Source organism: Pelodiscus sinensis, chromosome 2 (genome assembly GCF_049634645.1).
Source record: "Pelodiscus sinensis isolate JC-2024 chromosome 2, ASM4963464v1, whole genome shotgun sequence".
In the NCBI taxonomy this organism is placed as follows: domain Eukaryota; kingdom Metazoa; phylum Chordata; order Testudines; family Trionychidae; genus Pelodiscus; species Pelodiscus sinensis.
In genome coordinates, this window is record NC_134712.1 from 156683030 (window position 1) to 156696129 (window position 13100).

The following is a 13100-nucleotide window of genomic DNA, read 5'->3' on the forward strand; positions in this document are numbered from 1 at the left end:
CCGGGAACCTTTGATCCTTATCTGATTTGTAGTCTTCGGTGGCTTTCTTGAGGTCTACTGTGGAGACTTAAGTGCACAAGTTGAAACAGCACACATCACTGAGTACACACGCAAGCAGCCTTCTGGTTATCATCATCATCTTCAGTTTCAAACTGCAGAGCTACAATTCATCTGCAAATTTGATACTATCAGTTTAGGATTAAACAAAGACTGTGAATGGCTAGCCAACTACAAAAGTAGTTTCTCCTCTCTTGGGCTGCATCTACACTGGCATGATTTTGCGCAAATACTTTTAACTGAAAAGTTTTTCAGTTAAAAGTATTTGCGCAAGAGAGCATCTACACTGGCATGTGCTTTTGCACAAAAGAAGTGCTTTTGTGCAAAAGCATCTGTGCCATTGTAGACACTCTCTTGCGCAAGAAAGCTCAGATGGCCATTTTAGCCATCGGGCTTTCTTACACAAGAAATTAACATTGCCTGTCTAACCTGGCCTCTAGCGCAAGAATACTTGCGCAAGAGGGCTTATCCCTGAGCGGGCGCGTCAGAGTATTTGCGCAAAGAAGCACTGATTTTGTACATTACAACGTCAGTATTCTTGCGCAAATACTCGCGGCCAGTGTAGACAGGAGGCAGGATTTTGCGCAAAAGCAATTGCTTCTGCGCAAAATCTTGCCAATGTAGACACAGCCTTGGGGGTATGTCTAGACTGCATCCCTCTGTCAGCAGAGGGATGCAGATTAGGCACGTCGACATTGCAAATCAGGCAGGAATTTAAATGTCCTGTGCCTAATTTGCATTAAAATGGCTTCCATGTTTTTCCGACTCAGCACTTTGTCGGCAAAAAGCGGCAGTCTAGAGGGGGATCTGTCGAGAAAGAAAGCCTTTTTTGACAGATCCCTTATGCCTCCTGCAAGGGATCTGTCAAAAAGGCTTTCTTTCTCAACAGATCCCCCTCTAGACTGCTGCTTTTTGCCGACAAAGTGCTGAATTGGCAAAACACAGTGGCCATTTTTATGCAAATTAGGCACAGGATATTTAAATCCCTGCCTCATTTGCAATGTCGACGTGCCTAATCTACATCCCTCTGCCAAGAGAGGGATGTAGTCTAGACATACCCTTGGTGTTACACCTCCACAGCAGCTGCTAGAAGTGGGCCTCATCCTCCCTGACTGAATTAACCTTGTTACCTCTAGCCTTCCTCTTGATTAGAACTCTTTTCTTATGCCTGTATATTTATATCTGCCTCTGGAATTTCCACTACATGCATGTGACGAAGTGAGTCTTTGCCCACAAAAGCTTATGCTCCAATAAATCTGTTAGTCTATAAGGTGCCACAGGACTTCTAGTTGTTCTTCCAGATTCAGACTAACACGGCTACTCCACTGATACTTAAATACTGTGGTGTACCTACATACCAGTGATTTAAATCACTACATTTATTAAACTGAGGGCAAAGGAAATTGTGGATGGAACACTTCACCCTTGAAAATACTATCTGAAAGCTTTTGCCAAAATACTGGAAAATGAGGAACATTACAGTTCAAACTATGGAAATAAACAGTTAAGGCAACATAGATATTTAGCATAGCAAGTTGAAAATAGGATTTTTTTTTAAATTCAGCATTGTCCATTTCTATTTTAAATATTCTTATAGTTCACAGATGCTCTTAAAGAGTGTGTAATTAACTTTTTTGTACACCTATTTATATGGTCTTTGAGGCCACCTGAATATTTATTTATACTTCCATAGCTGTTCACTTAAGGGTTTGGCTTTTGTCATTATATATATATATATATATATATATATGTGTGTAAAAGTGAGGCTCAAAGCAGAATTTTTGAAATATGCTCTCAACCATTCACATGAGCCCTGATCCTGGAAGGTGGGCCATACAGAACTTATAGGGGGATTAGGGCAATATGTCTTTTACAAGGATGATCTCTTGTTGCCTGACAGAAGATGACCTCAAATAAAGTGGCAGAGCTTGGTTGCAAGGTTTCCCAAAATTCCTACGGTTCCCCTGGTTCATGAATCTTATGGAATACATGATGAAGGTTCACTCTCTCCAAAAGTTTGACTACGTTAACTGTTTTAAAACAAAAACAAGCTGTTAATGCTTTGCAACCATGCTTTAGGTGGAGTATAACTTAGTAGTTGTCCAGTTTTAACAACAGATTTTGTTCTTAAGAAAATGCATTCTGGCCTCATTAGCACAAGTGGGCTAACCTAAGATCTGATGGGAGGCCTTCTAATGTAGAGAAAGCTTAGGGGACACATCTTAAAAGCACATGCCACACCCAGTAGCATTGCGAATTCTTGCAGTTTCATTCTGTGTCTTAAAATATGGAGCTCCAGGTGCAAAAAAAGGGATTTCAAGTTCCTAACTTTCACAGGAGAACAGGAACTGAAATCGCTTTGTGGCTCTGCCCGTTGATGAGAAGTGAAATCTCTAGGATTCGGGTTTGCGGGTTTTCCAGCTGCTCCCCGTGGTTGCTGAAGCCTGAAGAAAGGAAAGCGACCCGAGATACACAGCAACAAATTCAAAAACCCGGAAGGGCAAAGAATCCGCTTTTCAGCCGTGATTTTCCTAAAGCCCACGGGGCTGTGTGGGGGCAGGGCACGTGCTGGTTTCCAGCCTGAGCCTGCTGAAAGCTGCCGGGACGGGGCAATGGCTGCGCAGGCGAGGGCCGCACGCTGCAAAGAGCCGCCCGCCCGCGCGCAAGAGGCGGGGAGGAGAGCGGGGTTCCATGGGGAAAAAAAGCTGCTCCCGCTAAGCCCCGCCCCTCAACGGCTGGGACCGCGCCACGCTTGTTCGGGCGCCGCCCCCGCCGAGCGGACCCTGTTTCTATTGGAAGGCAGCGCCGGCCGAGTATCCCAGAGCCAGTGGCGTCATTTTCCCGTCTCTTTATCCCTCCCTTTCTCGCTCTGCCCCGCCCCCGGATTCTGATTGGTTGTGCCTCTGTCGCTTCCATTGTCCCCCTCCCGCCGATCTCGGACGCCGAGCTGGTTGGCTGGCTAAGGTAGGGCGGGCTTGGAGACGCGCGCGCGCGCGCGCCGGGAGACGCTTTGTAGCCGCGTGAGGCGAATGTTTCGGGGAGACGCGCGCCCTCAGGGTATGACTGGCAACGATCCCCCGCCCCCCCCCCAAGCGCCCGCGCGGAGCCTGTTGCGCGCGCTGCAAGTCGCTACGAGAGCGCTGGGCCGCGCCCATTGCCCTCCGTTGCGCGTGGGGATCTTGCCTGGCATGTGCCCGGGCCGAACCCTGCTACGTCACCAGCCTCTGAGTTAAATCGGTGTAACCCCTCCCCCGTGTGGACACACTGATACCGGTGGGAAGCTGCGTGCTTTGCAGCGGGGAGGCCAGACAGCGCCTCAAGGGGAAATAAGGAGGCACTAGGCAAGGGGGCACCCCCGCCTGGGCCCCACAAAACACGATTGAACAAGGGTCCAAGTTTCTTGCCGTGGGTGTGGGCAACTGCTCCCCTCTCCCCCATGTTGTAGCGATTGCAAAGTAATAAGGCAAACAAGGAGTGTGGCATGGCAATGGCTCCTCTCCCTTCATTGGAAGCAGATAAATCCAGTCATGTTGTGGAAATACTCACCCAAGCGATACTAAAACGTTTTTATTTGATTTATAACTCTTCCCCGCCTCCCTTCAAAGAAAAGTTATGCACACCCTGATTAGTAATATCTGTTACCAATTTAATATGGGACCCCAGGCCTGTCCTTGAGCCCTGCCAGCATTCACCTAGGTACTTTAACTTCAAGAACCTGAGCAATCAGGTGGTGGCCCTTTCCAGTTGCTAACATAAGAACAGCTGTACTGGGTCAGACCAAAGGTCCATCTAGCCCAGTAGCTTGTCTGCTTCTAGTTAAGGTGAGTGTCTTTGCAAGGTCAGGGCCTAATTGGTGAGGAGCCCTTCTATGATTTCTTCTTGCAGTTTTAAAGATGCCCATTTATCTTGCTAATGGTGAAATTTTAAACATGAAGCAATAATTAGGATTGGTGTGGTTTTCTTATTTTCTTCCCTACAGGCTGATATCTGAGAGTTGACTTTCATGGTGTCCTAAATGAACGTATACACTGGTAAGTGACTGGATGGATAAGATGATATGTAGCGTGGAGGTTGTCAAGTAGTTGCATATCTTTGATTTTCCTCAGGGTGACTAGCTTTAATTAATCACTCACAGTGAAATTGTGCATGTCATGGATTTATTATTGGTTTATTAAATAGACTCCTATAAATATTAATATCTATATACATATATGTAATTAAACATTCAGTAGCATTGCATGGGGAAATACTTTTTCAAGTTCACATGTCTATTAGAAAGCTTCATTGGCAGCTCTTTAAAGTTTGCGTTTAGCTTTTTGATGAGGGACAAAAAATCTAAAATTTGAAAATGGTTTTGGTTCTAGTACACTGAACAACAGTTTGTAGATATTGGCTAGATAAAATTAGGAGGTAGTGTTGAACAAGAGCCTTGGTTTTCTGAAAGTATACTGATTGTCAAATACTGAGCTGGTTGGGCCTTTTTGTTGTAAATTAGGGATGTGAGTACTTGACTACTCGCTCCTCCCGCCCTGTTGCCTCTGTATCAGGAGTTGTCTTAAAAGCTGGTTTTCCCCCTCCCTCCCCCAGTACAGTTGCTTCCTGCCCCCTCCCCTCACTGCTGCCTCTATTAGAAGTAGCAGGGTGAAAGTGGGTGGGTAGAGGAGGCTGCTGTGAAGCAGCTTGTGCACCTGGCTCTTCCTATATTTAAACTGAAGAGCCACAGCGGAGTTAGCTCCTAGAGCAGCGCAAGCCAGGACAGAGCACCTTCCCTTATTGACTAATCTTGTACAGGCAGTCCCCGGGTTACGTACAAGATAGGGACTTGTAGCTTTGTTCTTAAATTCAATCTGTATGTAAGTCGGAACTGGCATCAGCCGCTGCTGAAACTGATCAGCGGCTGATTCCAGGAAGCCCTGGGCAGAGCAACTCTGCCTCGGGCTTCGTGTAGTCAGCCCCTGGTCAGTTTCAGCAGCGGCTGACTTGGGGATGCCTGGGGCAGAGCAGCTGGGGCGCTGCTGGGTTGCTCCAGTAGTGCCGCTCCTCGGCGCTACTGGAGCAACCCAGCAGCACCCCAGCTGCTCTGCCCCAGGCGTCCTGATTCAGCCGCTGCTGAAACTGACCAGCAGCGGCTGAATCAGGACGCCTGGGGCAGAGCAGCTGGGGTGCTGCCGGGTTGGTACAGTAGCGCCGAGGAGCGGCACTGGGGGACCAACCCAGCAGCGCCACAGCTGCTCTACCCCAGGCATAGGCAAGAAAAGCCTGGTCTGCTGGGGGAGAGCGGGGGCACTAGCTGCACCCCCCACTCGCAGCCGACCAGGGAGACGTGGGTGGCGGGAGCGCCCGCGTCCTCCACGGCTTTGCTCCATCTCCCTGGTCTGCAGGGAGACGGGGAGCAAAGCCTTGGAGCACGCCCACAGCGGGACAGCCCAGGCTGTCCCGCTGCAGGTGTGCTCCGCGGCTTTGCTCTGCGTCTCCCTGGTCTGCAGGGAGATGGGGAGCAAAACCTTGGAGCACGCCCGCAGCGGGACAGCCCGGGCGCGCCTGGGCTTTCCCACTGCGGGCGTGCTCCGTGGCTTTGCTCCCGGTCTCCCTGGTCTGCTGGGGGGGGCCCCCCCCCCAGCAGACCAGGGAGACGTGGAGCAGCTTTTCTCGCCCCAGAGGACGGGAGCGGCGGGACTGCAGTGCATCTGGGCATCCCACCGCTCCAGTCCTCCGGGGCGAGAAAAGCCCCGCTCGTAACTGCGGATCCGACGTAAGTCGGATCCGCGTAACTCAGGGACTGCCTGTAGTCGATACAAATTATATCGGCTATACAATTAGTCAGTTACCTGCCTCGTAATGTCCCTATTGTAAATGCCTGATGGGCTAATAAAATTGGCCTGATCAAATTGACAATCAGTGTAGCCCATGGGTAGCAAAATTTCAGGTATACTTGCTACATGAGCACTTTATTATTCATTTGACTTATTTCCCTGTTCATTCTTTCATCTTGCTCAAAATTTAAAATGTTTTTCTTGGCATCACGGAAACAAAAATGAGCTTTATTTTAAGATTGGGACTTTCATGTGTAGGGCAAGGTGCACTTACTTGGGCAGTATTTTTGAGAAACTCAGTGGAAGCATGTAGCTGGCAGTAAATGAATTTATAGTATGAATTTGCACCACTGAACTGCAGGCAAACTGTAACATATTGTATTTTATAAAATGTTCCTAAAATCTTATTTTAAAGTAATGTGCATTCATTTAACAAGAAGTATAATCTGATCTTTTAGTTATATCCTGTCTGTAAATCTTTTGTTTATGTTACTCATAGGAAACAAATTAGCTTTAAGCAATCTAGTTATATTTGTGAATTGTATTTGTGATATTAACATTTTTTAGCACATATGTATCATCGTTGTTTTAATCTCATTTATATTGTAAATTTGAGTGGTGTTTGGATAGAGCCATACAAGTCAATGGATTAAGGATGTAAGCGAGAAGTCAACTACCCAGTAAGCAGGAGCTTATTGGTTAGTGCTATTTACTACTCGCTCACCATCACCGTCACACCGCTGTGGCTCGGCAATATTAAGGGGACTGGTTCTTGTGTCATCTCCCCTGTCCCTAATAATGCAGAGCAGCAGCAGGGGTGTGTGTGTGTGTGCTGAGACATGGTGGGACCAGGGATTGAGCACGCATCTTTGAACGTCAACTCCCCTATCCCTTTAATAATATGGGGGGGATAGGGGTGTGGCGGTGGCTGAGACGCAGAACAGGCTAGGACTAAGCACTGTAATTGCCCTTCCTTATCAACTGAGTAGTCTATGGAAATTCCATCAGATACTCAATTAACCGGTTAACTGCTACTCAACATTTTTACCGTGCATATCTGCTTTATATCTGTTGGTTTCTGATGTGAATATCTGCAGCTTGTTTTTATGAATGTAGATACAAATTTTGTGTCTAGAACCCTGCAAATTTGTGGATATCCGCTTTATATCTGTATCCGGGGGTATGGATACGGATATCCACAGATCATTTTTGCGGATGCCAATTTTGTATCTGCACAGGGCTGTATCTATGGGCTTCCCTCTGAAAGATGTCTATAAAAATGGCATTGTGAATTCCATTCTAGATATGCTGAGTTTGCGTATTTTCTAAATGCCAGGTTTTCAAACTTAGGGTAGGATGGGAGACTTGGGTAAGTCTGTTTCCATCTTATGTATCATTACCAGTGACACACATTCTGGAGCCTGAATTAAATGTACGGTTATAAGTATACTCCACTGTCATTGTGTTAAACTTATTGAAAGTCACAATGCACTCTGAGGCCAAAGACCTAGAACCAGATCAATCTGAAACTATAACACGTGAAACAAACACAGTTTGTGGGCAGACTGAAGCACTGGAATTACTAGGGAGAAGGTATACTGGTGCAGGTTAAGAGCTTTTTATGAAGTCTTAAGATAATTTTGGATTTTCAAAACTGAGCATGCACATGTGCCTGTACTAATACTGTTAAATATAGGCTTTGCAAAAAGTAGTGTTGCATGCATTAGGGATGTGAACGACTAGAGAGTATTCAAATGAGCAAATGCTTGTCAGAAAGAGATATCAACGGGGGGGGAGGGGGAAGGTGGGAGAAGAGGGGGTGCCTCAAACTGGCAGTGCTGCATGAAACCCAGGGTCAACTGGGGGGGACTCCGCTGACCCTGGGCTCCATGCGGTGCTGCCGCTTTGAAATGCTGTGGGGAGCAAAGGACCAGAGGGAACTTCTTGAGTCCCCTGCTGGTCCCGTGCTCCCTGCAGCACTTTTGCCTTTTAAGTGCAGCAATAGCTTTGTGACTGTTGCTACTCTTCAAAGGCGGAGGCACCCTTATCGACTAATCGAATAGTCAGTGCAAATTGCATTAATTGGCTAATGAACATCCCTAGCATGCACCTGATAGGTACACTTGAAAGAGAGGATACATTTGAAAGTCAATCAAATGTAACATATATAATTTCAAACTTAATGAAAAACTCATTTCATCTTTCAAGCTTCAGCCACTTTTGCTGTAAAATGAAGTGCTTTCTCAATTTTAAATAAAAAAAAAATAGCTGAAGGAATTTCTAAAGCTAAAAAGTTCACAAATGGTCAGAAGCAAAGCAATGGGAATTTTAATATGAAAAGGTGACTTATTAGAAGGTTTTAACTGAAATGATGATGTAACTTTAAAGTGTTACACATGCTCTTCATTTTAATTTTTTTTAAATTACTAAACCCTGCTATGCTTTCCAGTCTCTTCCCACACTTCTCCAGCCCACAAACTTTTGTATTTTCTTGATTTCTACTAGCAGCATTGTAACAGATTCTGCATTCAGACAACTAAATGCTTCTCTTTAGTACTGTGTAGTCTTCTCTCCAATACGGGTTAATCATTGCTGACTTGTGTTCAACCAGTCCACCTCATCTGGCCATCTGTTACCCTGCAGTTCTCCCATTAAGCCTGCTCCCCCTAGGTGACCTAGTATAAGGAACAGTCTGCAAGGACAGAGAGAAAAGCCTACATCCTGATAGATTTATGGCACAAATTTTGCTGATTTTTAGGAATAGTAAAGTGCACAACCCAGGTATTTGTCATGCAGTCTGCTGAGTTCCCTCTGACTTAAAATAGTTAGCAATTAATTTAACTTTATAATATATGAATTTATAAGGGCGAAGGCAGCAAAAAATAATTGCTAAAATTAACTTTTTTCTTTGTATCTTAATGCTAAATGTTTGTTTGTTTCAGCGTAGATGATGCAGACACCTGCCTCTAATTCTGTACACCTGAATGAATGGCAGAAGAATTACTTTGCTATTACCTCTGACACCTGTACACCAGGACAGAAGGCAGATGGATATCGTGCACAGATTCTGTACATTCAGTATGCATGGGCAAACTCTGAGATCTCCCAGGTCTGTGCTACCAACCTGTTCAAAAAATATGCAGAGAAATACTCAGCCATTATTGACTCTGACAACATAGAGACTGGCTTGAATAACTATGCTGAAAATATTTTGACTTTGGCAAGATGTCAGCAAAATGACAGTGATAAGTGGCAGTCCTCCTTGACAACAAGCAATGTGTTTGAATTAAAGAGTGTTCAAGAGTTGATGCAAGCTGGCAAAAAGTTTCAAAGCTCTCTGATGGCACCAGCAGATGCCTTTGTGGTAGTTAAGGAGGTCAGTGCCTCTGTTACTCCAGGTCTGCCTAAACTCAATGTGTGTGACAGTGCTGTAGATACTGGCCTCTATGATAGCTCATCAAAATGTGTAAGTCAGGGGCCAGATATTCTTAAGAGTCTCTCATCTTTGAAATGTCTTCAAAGTAGTGTGCCTCCTGTGACCAGAACTACAGATATACTTCCAGGCTCCACTGCCTCTTTAAATGAATGGCCTAATGCAGGTTTCTGTACAAGTCCATTACCTGGTAATAACAGAGCAGCAAGTAGCAGTTCTGTGAAACCCCCAAGTCATTTTGAGATTGGACAAAATTTGTCTTTTTCTAATCAGTCCGCTGTTCCAGCTGGATCTGGAAATCCAGGAAAAAGGAAAACATTTTATAGCTCCATTGATGAAAGCAGTAATACAATCTCCAGCCTTAATTCTTACAAGCCCTTCATTAGTACAGAAGCCAAGAACTTTTTTGGAAGTGGAAATGGGAGTGAAGAGAGCAATGTAACTGGTTTTAAAACCGCAAAAGAACAGCTATGGGTAGACCAGCAAAAGAAATATCAGTGTCAGCCTCAACGCACACCAGTCTCATCCTATGGAATTAAAAAATCTTTGGGTGCTGGAAGGTCTCGGGGTCCATTTGGAAAGTTTGTCCCTCCAGTGCCAAGACAAGATGGAAATGAAAATGGAGGGCCACAGTATAAACTTCATGGTGCTGGACCAACCGAATCTTCATTTCCAGTGGATGAACGTTTGAAGAACATAGAACCAAAAATGATTGAACTCATTATGCACGAGATCATGGACCATGGACCTCCAGTGAACTGGGATGACATTGCTGGAGTAGACTTTGCTAAAGCAACTATAAAGGAAATAGTAGTCTGGCCTATGCTGAGACCAGATATCTTTACGGGATTACGTGGTCCTCCCAAAGGAATTCTTCTCTTTGGCCCTCCTGGGACAGGTAAAACTCTTATAGGCAAATGCATTGCGTGTCAATCAGGAGCTACTTTTTTTAGCATCAGTGCTTCTTCTTTGACCTCTAAGTGGGTAGGCGAGGGGGAAAAGATGGTCCGTGCGCTGTTTGCTGTGGCACGATGTCAGCAGCCTGCTGTGATTTTCATTGATGAAATAGATTCTCTCTTGTCTCAGCGTGGAGATGGGGAACATGAATCTTCTAGAAGAATAAAAACTGAATTTTTAGTCCAGTTGGATGGAGCAACAACCTCATCTGAAGATCGTATTCTAGTGGTGGGAGCAACAAATAGGCCACAAGAAATTGATGAGGCTGCCCGAAGAAGATTGGTAAAAAGGCTGTACATCCCTCTTCCTGAAGCTTCAGCTAGGAAGCAGATTGTAACTCGTCTGATGTCAAATGAGCACTGTTGTCTAAGAGAAGAGGAAATTGATCTCATAGTTAAAAAATCTGATGGATTTTCTGGGGCAGACATGACACAACTCTGTCGAGAAGCTTCTTTAGGTCCCATCCGTAGCCTTCAGAACATGGACATTGCAACCATCACACCTGAACAAGTTCGGCCTATTTCTTTTCTTGACTTTGACAATGCTTTCAAAACTGTACGACCCAGTGTGTCTTCAAAGGATCTGGAACTGTATGAACACTGGAACCAGACTTTTGGCTGTGGAAGATAACTGCATCTGAATTGTGCATAAGTTTCTCACTTTCTCTCACAAGAACACACATTAAGCTCAATGGTAACTTGCAATGTTTCCGTTTATTTTTCTTTAATAATTTTTTGTAATAATGTTTAATAAATGTGGAGAAATTAATGATTGGATAATATGCTACTTCCTTCCTCCGAGTTCTTAGAATAAAATGCACTTCTGTGCAGAGCTCTTGCAGCAGGCTATCATATCATTTAACCTCCACAATGGCTGGGAAGAACAGCTCATCACTAACCAACCAGTAGAGAGCACCCACAAAACAAAAAGACCCAATACTATTTATATACAATGCTAATGATTTCTTTAATAATTTTATGCAGTTCAGTATATGAATCTGAGTCATTGAACTTGCATGCTTTAACCATAACAAACGGTAATTTTATTATATCTGTCACATACATTACCGTTTTCTCTGGTCCTCAGCTTATAAACACTTCCCATAGTTCAAACCCTTCACCCATGCAGAATGACTTTTAAGTGAGGACTCCACACAGGTATAGGATCCATACTAGCTCACCATTTGCAGGACTTTACTATGCTGAAGAATTCTGTCCAATAATATACTTTGTGGTCATTGAACACAAAGGTGTTATTCTCATGTTTGAGTGTGCTTATCACACATACGTGTTGTCTCCAAGCAAAAGGTATCCATTGGAATTTAAAAAAAATGCAGTGCTGGTAAATGATTTTTAAAAGGAGCATTTCTCTTGCATAAAGTTTACAGTATCTGATTTAGCTTCACTTGTTCTGGTATGAATGTAAATTTAAGTTGCAAATTGTTTTAACAAAGGAATAAAATGTAAAGCTCTTGAAACTGAGTGTTTCTTCAACATCAATATGATAGTAGAAATTTTCTAAATTTGAATAAATTAATATGCTTAGATATTTTTTTAAAGACCGCCTGGGAACTTAATTATGCAGAGGTACGAGAATATAGAAAACACTGATATCAGAACAATTTGGATTATTAGAGCATTTTAGAGTTTCTTCAGGCTTATCTACTGTTAAAATACTATAGCAGCACAGCTGCACCAGTGTAGTACTTCAGTGCACTCATTACTACATCAACAAGGGGTATTCTCTGGTAGGTGTAGATTATTCAGTTCCCTGAGGCCACGTCTTCACTACTGCTGTAATAGATCTTCCAGAGTTCTATTTAGCGAGTCTAGTTGAGACTTACTAAATCAAACTCAGAGGTCACCCTTGCTGCCATCCAGTACTCCTGCTCTTGCCAGGAGCAAGGGCAGCCAACAGGAGTGTTTGCTCCCATCAGCCTCCCACTGTAGGGAGGCTGCCAAACTCAGCTTAAGGCAAGCTGACTGTAGCTACATATGCTACGTAGCTGGAGTTGCGTACCTTAAGTTGAGCTGTTGGGTCTAGTGTAGGGATGTGAGCGATGAGTCGACTATCCAAATGCTTATTGGATAGTTAACAGGCTAATCAACTACTAGTCGCTCCCCTGCCCCCTTATTGCCTCTATCAGAAAGAGGTAGCAAGTGGTAAGAAGAGAAAGGGGTACTTCAAAGTGGCAGCACTGTGTGAAGCCTGGGTCCAGACTCCGGGCTCCACACAGCGCTGCTGCTTTGAAATGCTACATGCTGCCTGGAGCCAGCTGGGGTGTTCCAAGACTGCATGTAGCATTTCAAAGCAGCAGCACCGCGTGGAGCCCAGGATCAGCTGGGGACTCCCTCGTTGACCCCGGGCTCCATGCTGTTCTGCCGCTTTGAAACGCCATGTGCAGTATGACACTGCTCCCTGTGGCATTTCAACGTGGCAGTGCTGCATGGAGCCTGAGGTCAGCAGAGGAGTCAGCAGCTGATCCCGGGCTCCAAAGGGTGCTGCTGCTTTGAAATGTCGTAAGGAGCCTGACGCTGAGCTCCCCACGGCATTTCAAAGCGGCAGTGCCATATGGAGCCCGGAGTCAGTGGGGAAGTCCCCAGCTGACTCCAGGCTCCAAAGGCAAAAACACCGCATGAAGTGGGCCTTGAACAGCCCTAGGGCTGTTGCCACATTTCAAAGGCAGAGGCACCCTATCAACTAATTGAATAGTCAATGCAAAATGCATCAATTATTCAATTAGTCTATTACTCGATATCTAACATCTCTAGTCAGTGGGATGTGATCTAAGAAATGGAAGCTAGGTTGACAGAGGAATTCTTCCTTCAATCTAGGGCTGT

The 13100-nt window shown here is 44.9% G+C and overlaps 1 protein-coding gene across 7 annotated transcripts; it reads left to right on the forward strand.

Annotated features, from left to right (window-relative positions):
* Positions 1-2928: 2928 nt before the first annotated feature.
* Positions 2929-11737, forward strand: FIGNL1 (fidgetin like 1). 7 transcript variants are annotated; one of them, XM_075921671.1, is made up of 3 exons: positions 2929-3021; positions 4037-4088; positions 8818-11737. In XM_075921671.1, exon 3 carries the CDS (start codon positions 8818-8820, stop codon positions 10888-10890), a length of 2073 nt encoding a protein of 690 aa, XP_075777786.1. In that variant the 5' UTR covers positions 2929-3021; positions 4037-4088; the 3' UTR covers positions 10891-11737. The 7 variants fall into 7 exon arrangements, with proteins under 7 accessions (XP_075777786.1, XP_075777785.1, XP_006136423.2 ...); XM_075921670.1 differs by having other exon boundaries at positions 2940-3021; positions 8813-11737; XM_006136361.4 differs by lacking the exon at positions 2929-3021 and adding an exon at positions 3027-3114 and having other exon boundaries at positions 8813-11737.
* The last annotated feature ends 1363 nt before the right edge of the window (positions 11738-13100 follow it).

Bases quoted from the DNA above. Each gene is read 5' to 3' on its own strand.
- FIGNL1 (XM_075921671.1), top strand. From the start codon at position 8,818: ATGATGCAGACACCTGCCTCTAATTCTGTACACCTGAATGAATGGCAG.